Source organism: Jaculus jaculus, chromosome 3 (assembly GCF_020740685.1).
Source record: "Jaculus jaculus isolate mJacJac1 chromosome 3, mJacJac1.mat.Y.cur, whole genome shotgun sequence".
Lineage (NCBI taxonomy): Eukaryota > Metazoa > Chordata > Mammalia > Rodentia > Dipodidae > Jaculus > Jaculus jaculus.
In genome coordinates, this window is record NC_059104.1 from 155,670,276 (window position 1) to 155,680,874 (window position 10,599).

Genomic DNA, 10,599 nt, shown 5'->3' on the forward strand with positions numbered 1-10,599 from the left:
CAAGATGTTGTGAAGATTAAGTGGCACGGAGTTTACATAAAGAACCAGAGAGAGGAAACCCACAAAATGAAAAGGAAAAGATAAGCAAGCAGGAATGGGTGGAAGGCCTTTTGCTAAGGCAGCTGTAGAGTAGTGGTCTGTTATCAAGTCTGGAAGTGTCTTGTGCACAGTGGATCTGGCAGGTGCAAGCAGGCAGCCTCAAAACCAGTGGATACCAAACAGGGTTCAGGCCTCTGCCTGATACAGGCAGCCATGCCTTCCCAAGCAAGGGAGCCAAAGAGCAATGGGAAATCAGGAAAATAAGGGAGTGGGGACAGTTTTCCATCAGTTTTCTCAGCTTGTGAAACACCTGCTACAGAGGCACTTGTAGGAAGAAGGGTATTGATAGCTAGAACCCAAGCCAGAATGCCAGAATAGCCAGGGGCCATGACTCACTAGTTTTGAAAAATTCCTTGAGTCTTAAGAACTTAGCAACTGCTGCCTGGGCTGATGTATGTCTTGATGATAAAACCTGAACAGAGCTGGCTAGACAAAATGTAACAGACCCCATAGGGGTTACACATCTTGGATTAATCGTGATGGTACTTCACACCAGCTTCCAGCATTGCTCCATGTAATATTCCAGTAGGAAGGGCCACTGTGTTTGGTAAGGAAGATGCAGAGTCTATACTTCAGACACCAACTACATGTTCACACCAAAGCAACTTTCAGAGCTCAGGGTTGAGACCGAACAAGACTCCTTGACTCCTTGGGACAGAAAAGAATGAGGAAGTCCTTTAAAACATCCTCAGCCAGACAACACTTTTCAAGACCCTAATTTGAGAAGACTATACTCAGTATCAAAAGCACACTACACTTTCCCTCCTGGAATTATTATTTAAGTTTCAGGCCTAAAAACAAATTTATGAGGAGAATTGCTATGAAGTAAAAAAAAAAAATTAATTAATTAGAAATTTCTGCATGTATTCATTAAAATTTTGATTTCCAGCAGATAAGCCAGACTAAATAAAATCATGTTCAAACCTAAGACTTCAGACAGCAATACGCAGGTGAATATCCCCACCTGCAGAATAAAAGCTAAATTGGATCCACTGCCTAAGGCCTGGTAACGATTCGTTCACCTATTCCTTCCCCTGTTAAGTCTGCTGGTGATTTTAGGTCCCACTTTAATTAATGTTTCCATCCAGAAACCAAGAAAGCCTTCGCTCTTGCAGCCAGGCATTTCCGCCGCACCATGAATGCAGTACTACAACCGCTCGCATGTACGTTTGCAGCAAAAAACAGCTGATGCACTCATGGCTGGCGCCTAAACTCCAGCAGTATCCTCGTAAATGATCCTTTATCCTAATACCCGCCTCCCCAGACGCATGTGCCCTGTAATGATGAAAATAAAGGCCTGATGAAATAAGCCATCTCTTAGTCAAAACAAGCAAATGCCACTTCTTAGATTTCTTAATATGCCCCTTTGATAAGCATTTTCTTTCCATTTCCCCCCCCCCCCTGAAAGAATAAGAAAAGTCCTTTCTTCTCTGGTCCCCCCTTCCATCCAGTTTTGAGGACACCAAGTGAGCACGTGGAATCCGGGTGCGGAACTGTCTGAGTCACGTCTCCTCTTTCTTCTCTCCGCAGCTCCAATGGGAAGTCCGTCACTTGGGCCCAGAACGAGAAGAGTAGCCGCGGGCAGCACCTGTGGCAGCGGCTGTCGGTGCACATCAACAAGAAGGAGAATCCCAACCAAACTGCGGTCATCAAGCCCTTCCCCAAGAGCACGGAGATCCGCGGGCCGGGCCCAGGCGCTGGTGGCGGGGGCCCAGGAGCCGCAGGGGGTTCGGGCGGGGCGAGCTGCGCAGGCGCGGGTGCCGGCGGCCCGGAGCCCCCCGACGCGGGCCCTAAGGCTCTGTACAACGTGGCGGAAGCGGAAGAGCGCTTCCCGGCGGCCGCACGCCCGCGCTCGCCGTCGCCCATCAGCACGCTGAGCCAGCGCGCGGGCTCGGCCGGCCGCACCGACGACGACGTGCCGTCGCTGCACTCGGAGCCCGCGGCGCGCAGCAGCTCTTCGCAGGGCTCGCTCATGGAGCAGATCAGCAGCGTGGTGACGCGCTTCACGGCCAACATCAGCGAGCTCAACTCCATGATGCTGTCCACCGCCGCCGCCGCCGCCGCCGCGCCCGGCCCCGGAGGAGGCGCCCCTCTCTGCTCGTCCTACCTGATCCCCAAAGAGATCCAGCTGCCCACCACCATGACGACGTTCGCCGAGATCCAACCCCTGCCGGCCATCGAGGTGACGGGCGGCGCGCAGCCCGCCGTGGCGGCGGCGGCGGCGGCGGCGGCGGCCGGGGGTCCAGCCTCGGGGGCTACGGTGGCCCAGGAGCCGCTGGCGGCCGGAGCCGAGGCCGCGCCCGGAAAACCGGACCTGGAGGAGCTGGTGGCCCTCACGCCGCCGTCCCCGTTCAGGGACTCGGTGGACTCCGGCAGCACCACGCCCACCTCGCCCGTCTCCGAGTCGGCCCTGTGTATCCCGTCGTCTCCCAAATATGACACTCTGATCATCAGAGATTACACGCAGAGCTCCTCGTCCTTGTGAAGGTCAGCGCACCCGCCCGCGCGCGCGGCGGAGCTGCGGGCCCTGCGGTGTGGCCAGGGGTGCACGGGTGCAGGGACACCCCGTCCCCCCCGGTGAGGACCCCCGCGATGGAGACGAGATCGGTAACAGCGCTGTTTCACCCAGAACCGACGGCGACGACACCAACCACGTACAGATCTTCTGGCAGATTTTCTTCTAGTGGCCTTAGAAAACTTGGGCTTTGGAGAAAGGCCGCGTCTGGTTCTCTGGAGGGCTGGCAGCGAGTGTGAAAGCAGCCAAGTACCGAGCGCTTTGCTCAAGGGGGAGCATCCCATCGCAGGACGTTTGAAAAGCGCGGTTGATAAGCAACTGTAAAACAGTTTTGTTTGTTTACTTTCATTCTTTTCCCAGAAGAGTCTTTAATTCACCAAACATGAATGTACATTTTCTAACAAACTCTGAATCTGGGACCAAAACGTCAACCTCCACCCCTCCCCTCTTTTTTTTCCTTCCTTCTTCCTCTCCCCACCCTCCCATTTAAAGATCTTGAGAAGCAAGCAGTCACCTGGCCCGGTATCTACTGAGGCTTGTGAATGTGTCTCGTGCGTATCATACGGCTGGGCAGTGATGTGTAATGTACCTAGAGCTTCTAGCAGAGACTTTCCAATGAGGTTTAAGATACTCTTCCAAAGCCTGCATCCGGAATTCCACCAGTTATTTCAGATTCACCTCCATTAACCAAGAAAACCAGTGGAAGATTTCTGGACTATTTCACCATGTTGCCAATCAATACTGGAGTAGCAAAAAAAAAATATTTTCTGGAACACTGTTTTGTAATTCCCTCACTGGGGTGCATTGTGTAGCTGGAAATTCTCTTTATAATAATACTTTGTGAGCTCTAGCTTGGCTATTTCTTTTATGACACATAGCCACTCTTATGAATGAATGCTGTTCCATCAGTGTTGCCAGCTAAATTACTAAGACGCGCATTGGAGCTTCTTCATTCCTTTCTTTTGAGAATCTGATATACAGTGAGCTCCTCTGTTATTCTTTCCTTCATTCTTTAATTCTTCCTTTCTTTTTGCTTTCCTTCACACCCACCTTCCCTTCCTTCGTTTCCCTTCAATCCCACCCCTGGAAGAGTGGTCTGTAGACCCAATGCAGATGTCAAAATTGGAGGGATTATTGCTGAAAAAAAGTAAATACTAACACAATCTGTTTAATACACTGAAAGTCAGCATAGCGACAATTTTGCTATGCCAATTAGCAGTGATTATAACTTTTCTTTGCTGCTTAAACAGGGCAGCTATGAACTATGACTAATGTAGATTTTTTTTTTCAAAGCAATACAGAATACTAAAACAGAGGAACCTTAATGAATATCAACCAGTCTTTCTTAGCCATTCCAATAAAAGGCAAAGCAATTATTGATATTTTACTTTTTGAAATAATTAGTATAATTTTGTGCATTCATACTGTCACTTTTTAAATACTGCAGAAAAGAGTTTTAGAGTTATAATAAAAACATGTGCTTTGATAGGCTTAGATAGGTAGAAACCATATCTCAAGACCTGAATCTACTGTCATATTTATATTCGTCCCATTGCAGCTATCCTCAGGTACCAAATGTTCTTGATTTTTAAATAAGGTTAGTAATAAAAGGAGAAGATATCCTTTAAAATTTAAAGTTCAGTTGACCCAGCCTTATATTAAAGATAGCCTTATGATAAAGACTTGTCATGAGACAGAAGTATATTTTTGGCAGAGAGAAAATTAAATAGAACTTTAAAATTTTTATCACAATATTCTTGATTTGTTTTCAATTTAATAACTACTTAGAAAATGAAAACTGGAAGTCGATCCATTGGCATGATTCTCCAGTTTTAAAACATGTAATAATTGTTGGCCTTCTTTGTCCTATATCTGCTCTTACTGAAATCATAAATCCGATCTCCCACTATAAAATAAGAGACAAAGACATTCACTAAAGTATATACTTAAAGTTAATTAGTTTTCCTTTGATAAATTTGAAAATAACATTATCAGAGTAGCATAACCCTAAATATTAGAGACACTTGAAACAGAAGAAGTCTAGCTAACTTCCCACAGCTTCTTGAAAGCAAATGTCTGCCTCTACCTGCAAACCAAATGTAAATATTTTGAAACAATAATGGATCCTCATTTTAAAAGGTGGCATTCACCTCATTACTGTCTTGATTTCTTAGATAGTAATTAATACTCTTATAAATAGGTTCTACTCTTAAGTTTTATACTTGGTTTCATCAAATCCCTTGGTTTCTGTTTTATCTTTATGTACAGTAAGTTTATTCATTGACAAGTTCCAGAACTTTCTTCATAACCAAATTAAAGTATACCACCTGATGAGAAACTGCACTAGATATTGAAGTTTAAAACAACTTTTATCTGATGTTATAATCAACTATAATAAAGACAATTTATCCAATTAGAGGTTATTTTTCTCCATATTTCTGTAACAGTTGTCACATCATTGGATGCATTGTATAGTGAACACAATGTCAGTAATACCTTCTTGAGATCTTTTATTTTGGAATGATGCTAACTCCCTCTTTGCCAATTCCAATACCAGGTTCCGTTCCAAGTACTTACTGCAATACAAAAGGAACTGAATATTCATTCTAGGGCTAGGATATAAACTTCATAATTCATCTGGGTACCTATTCTTATTGGATTTTCTTGAAAACAATTTGTTGCTGGTACCCAGTGGTAATACAGTAGGAGCCTGCATAACCAGTAAGAAGGGTGAACATGCTAAGGACCACAAAGTGACCGGAAAGGATAGTGTGATCCAGGGAAGAAGGAGAAGGCCTGGTTTCTGTCTATGAACCTTTTCTACTTGAAGAGAGAACTAGGAGTAGCCTGAGAAGGCCTTATGTAAATGGGAGCAAATAATCTTTTGGATCTGGGAATGGGAGACAGAAAGGGAATATGGAAAGGCAAATCATAAAAAAGTTCATAGACACAAGAAAGGGAAAAGCAAATCTACAAATGTGCTAATCCTTGAACATAATAGTCTTTTTTTTTGAGCTACTGATATTACCAGCAAGCGATCAGAAAGACAAGGAGCTGTTTCTGACTAAATGCATTGGGTAATGGCTCTACTGTAGTTCTGTGACTTCCAAACTAGGAATTCAACACTTTCTTTTTTCTTAAGAAAAACAAAAAAAATAAACAAAAAAAAAATTTCCTGTGCTAGTCTCCCAGCAACATGTCAATGGTTTGGAGACTTCAAAGGTATTATCTGAGTTCACATTTAGCAACAGCTTATTAATAACCCTCAAGCTGTCAGAATCTCTATAGTTACCATTTACAATTTTATACTGTGAAAAAAATACAGATCAGTGAAAGCATAAAGATAGATGAGAATTTGCTTTGAAGAGGCTCTGAAGCCTGTGGTATTTCTACTGATTATTGAAGAATGAGGCATGTATAAAATAGTTGGCTGAATTTCACTGATCTTCCCAATGTGAACAAATATACTATGTATATTGTGTGTATTTCTAGAATTCAATGGCAGCTGCTGGTGGTGTTGTAATTAGAAATCTATATAGAATATAGATATTTAGAGAGATGGTGCCAATACTACAAGATTTGTGTGGGCTACAAGTGCTTGTACTGACTTTTTCTGCACTTATAACTGATTTGGTTTTAAAACCATGTGAGCATATCTGTTCTCTTTCCATTGTTGCAGCTTGTTCTATTAAAATAATAGAGAATGTTAAATTATTTTGATGTGAACTGCTAATGATTTTTTTCATAAATTTTAACATTTTTATCAGCATTGTTTTGCTTTGTACTTATATCAATGTGTTTTATTTTAGCATTTAAAAAATATACTTGCCTGTTTCTGAGTTGTCTAAATCATGTTATAGTTGGTGTTTGTGAAGTCAGTTACTTTTTGAAAAACATTAAAAAAGAAACTATAATATGACTTCCAGATTATTCCCCTCAAATGCTTAGAATGTTGTCCAAAGAGTGTTTTCTAACAATGAAAAGAGTCATTCTATTAATTAATCTTGAATTCTGAATAGCACATGCATTTGAATTGCGTTTACAAAATAGGCAATGGATAATAAGCTACAGGGAAAATATTAATGAGCCACAAATCAGTAAGAAATGCTGACCCCAAAATATCTGCATACAACGTTTAATATATAAATGTATACCTTAGAATATACTATGACTCCACATTTTTTTCTAAGTATACAAAGTATAGTAATATTTCCAAAAATATCTGTGTACATAGTGATGATATCCCTCATACAAAATAGTTCATATGCATAAATGTGTGTGAGTTTAGAGAAATGTGCACACATGTTCACATAGTCATTTACTTGTGAATCCATCTACATGTGTGTCTGTGTGTAAATGTGTTTGATGTATATATTTATATACTTTTCCAAAAAAGTCAGATCACTTTTCATTTTTAAGATTAAACAAGGTTACATTTTGAACAGAAATTAGTAAAAACCAACAAGCTAAAATATATAGTAGATAATTGATGTAAATGTATATTTTAAAATACATCCTCACTGTGCTTCCCAGCCTTTTCTTACTTATAGCTATATGTAATATAAATGCATATATTCAGGTACATGTGCATACATTATTATACATGTTATGTTGACCTCAAACATGGAAACCACTTTGTCATGGAAACTACTTTGTCATATTTTTCCTGAACTTCAGTAACTCCTATATAGAAATAATATCAATAGTATATTCATATAAAGTTGAGCTTAAGTGAGATATATCAAAAAATATAGATAAATTTACCCTCTAAAAACCAAGAGACTTGTAAGACTTGATGAAATCATAGAGGTCCACTCAAATTCAGCTGATGTAAAACATACATTGAAATAAAAGTCAGGAGTTATCACCCTTTCACCATAAAACCCTAGATAATTATTCTGATTTCTAGGTAACTCAGCCCCTGTTTCTTTAAATGCAGATGTAAGAAAAAAAATGTGAAATTCTTTCATTTCCCCATTTTTGGTACACGATAAATGCTTGATATACAAAAGCCAATATCCACATCAATATAGTATTTTGTAAAGGGTTAATACTCCTCAGACATTTTAAAATTATTATATCTGGGCCTGGAGAGATGGTTTGACAGTTAAGGTGCTTGACTGCAAATTCTAAAGATCCAGGATCAATTTCTCAGAGTCCATATAAGTCAGATACACATGGAAGTACACGCATCTGGACTTCATTTGCAGTGGCTAAAGGCCCTAGGACACCTATAATCTCTCTTTTGTTCTTAGTTTAACTCTCTCAGTCTCTCACATAAAAAAAGGTCAGTCTTTTGGACATGCCTCAAGAGAATAAAATTACATAAATAAATAAATAAAATATTAAAAATGCAGTCTTGTAGAAATATAACAGAATTTTAATCAAATTTAAAGCATGCATCAGGGGAGAAACCTATTGAATTTTAAATTGTATATTGAGGCCAATTTAATAAATTGATAGTTAATATCTCAAAATGAATTCTTTTTTGATCTCTTAATATTGGTCAACTTGTTTGACTGAGCTGCAAGTAAGTGGTCAGTTTAGAAAATAAATGATTTGGGGCTGGGAAGATGGTTCAGCAGTTAAAGGTGCTTGTTTACAAATTCTGTTGGCCTTGGCGGAGGTTTGATTCTTTAGTTCATGTGTAAAGTCAGATGAACAAAGTTGCGTATGCATCTGGAGTTCCTAGGCATGAGGCCCTGATGCATTCATACTTTTTCTCTCGCTCTCTCTCCTCACAAATAAATTAATAATACATTTTTTAATTTGAAAAAAAAAAACTATTCTCAGAACATTTGCTACTTTGATAAGTGGTAGCTAGCTAGAAAGTGGATATATAAATGTATATTAATAAAGATATCTCAGGCAAAAATAGTATTTATAAGTTTCACAAAATATTTTGAAATTCAAAATAAATTACTATATCACATTGTCCTGACACTTTAATAGCTTTGATTCAAATATAAAACAAGGATAAAAGTAAAAGAAAATTACACATGAACCTTATTATAAACATGGACTCTAAAGATCTTAGATAATGTAGGAGACCAAAAAGAGGAGGCTACTCAGGCACAAGCAACTGTGCCTTTATCAACACAGGGAAGCACACAGGATGTTCAGAGGAGTGCCATTTCCAGTTAAGCAATATAATGTGTATGGAGGGCTTAGCAAGGGGTGTTTGTTTCTTCACAGTGGTAGTGGTAGCATCATTAGATGTCTAGATCACCTTAGTCGCTTCCACTCCTGAATGTTCTCTCCTCCAGCTCCTCTTTTCTACAAGCTGAAATTTATTTAGCTCCAAGTTTCCAGTATTTCAAATTATTCTAAGATTGTTATGCTATTGGGGTAGCATAAACATACACTTTAAATTTCTTCCCTTTCTATTACAGTGGCAAGAATGTTTAATGTGCACTCTTAAATATTTAATAGTATGATATGGTATTGCTAACTCTAGCAAATTGCAGTTGATTGTGAAGCTAAGGGTTAATACTCACTGAAGAGCAGTTCTTCATTTCCTCCAACCTTTACATTTCTGTTCTCTGCTTCCATCCATTTGACTGTTTTAGGTACTTCAAATGAGAATTATGAATTATTGTCTTCTTGTAACAGTATATTACACTTAGCAGTGCAGCCATACCACCACATATGGCAACATTTCCTTTTATTAGCAGTATTTATTATTCCTTTATTATGATGATATTAACAAATAATAAATAATGCCAATATTTTATATATATATGCATAATTTTTATTTATTCATCAATGAATATTGAGGTTTTTCCTCATCTTGACTATTGTGAATAACTAAGAAAAATTATGTTTTTAAACTTGTGTGGCCCAAAACACTTTGAGAGAGTACATAGTGAGCAGTGCACAGGAATAAGATGTATAGGGTTAGGATCCTTTATTCAGTGTGCTAAATAGAAATATTGGAAATGTAATTGCTTTTGAGGAGTTTTCACCATATTAACAAAACATATCTGGGTTAATTTAGAGTTAAATCATGAATATTATAAAATAAGCAATTTGATCTTTAAATTCCAAATATGCTTCCTACTTTTATGTCATGAAAGCAGGTCACTTTGCCACAAACCATAATACCATTTCTATCCACCTTTAAATTATATTCTGACTAAGTAAGAAATAGTCTTAAGTATGTTGATACCATCAAAACAGCTCTCTTCTAAATGTAATTTAATGGAAATTTTTTAAGCTTTTTGGTAAATGGAAAGAAATTATAAATTGCATTTATATATAATTTATTTGACCAGCACATTCTTAATGGATAACTGCTATTTGCTGGGGCACTTTTTGAAGTTTGGCAGGGGTGGGGAGGGTCCATCAATGAGGAAAAGATATAAAATTAATCTTCTTTATGAGATTTACTTGGAGATGACAATGACTCCGTGGTTTTCTGGTCATGTTTATGTGAATTGTGAAAAGCTGCCATTGGAACAGAATATTTTCCTTCTTTCTTTCCTCCCTTCTTTCTTTCTTTCTTTCTTTCTTTCTTTTTTGTAAATAGTTTTATTGAGCTCACAGTTTTGAGAGCAAACATTTCAAAAACAGGTGACCCTAACTTATCTGTGTTGGCTAACTTGGATTGGAAATGGTTTATAACATACGTGATAACTTTTGCTAGAACTAACCAGGGCCCCACAAAAACTGTACTGTTATCTTCTGGAAACAGTGGCCCCCCATGACCTAGCTGCCTCCTTCTAAGCCTTTTCTTGTCAATGTTCCAGCACTTCTCTTCTTTGCAATTGTTTTTTTGTTTTGCTATACTATCTTTCAAATTTTATGAACAATTTTATGCATGTATGTAACATATTTTGATTAATTCCCCTCCCATTGCCTTCTCTTGACCCCCTTTCTTGTTCCCTTTTCACTAAAACCTTTCCATATTCTTCCCAAATATTCCCTCCTTTACTTTGATATCTTTTTTTTTATGTGTGTATGTGTTTGTGTGTATGTGTGTATCA

The 10,599-nt window shown here is 39.1% G+C and overlaps 1 protein-coding gene across 4 annotated transcripts in view; it reads left to right on the forward strand.

Annotated features, from left to right (window-relative positions):
• Positions 1-6,328, forward strand: part of Grm5 (glutamate metabotropic receptor 5) — a 513,149-nt gene extending 506,821 nt beyond the window's left edge. For all 4 annotated transcript variants that reach the window (XM_004658258.2, XM_045145474.1, XM_045145476.1 and 1 more), the window contains one exon: positions 1,630-6,328. In XM_004658258.2, coding sequence (XP_004658315.2) covers positions 1,630-2,584 — 955 coding nt within the window. In that variant the 3' untranslated portion in view covers positions 2,585-6,328. The remainder of the gene's footprint in view (positions 1-1,629) is intronic.
• The last annotated feature ends 4,271 nt before the right edge of the window (positions 6,329-10,599 follow it).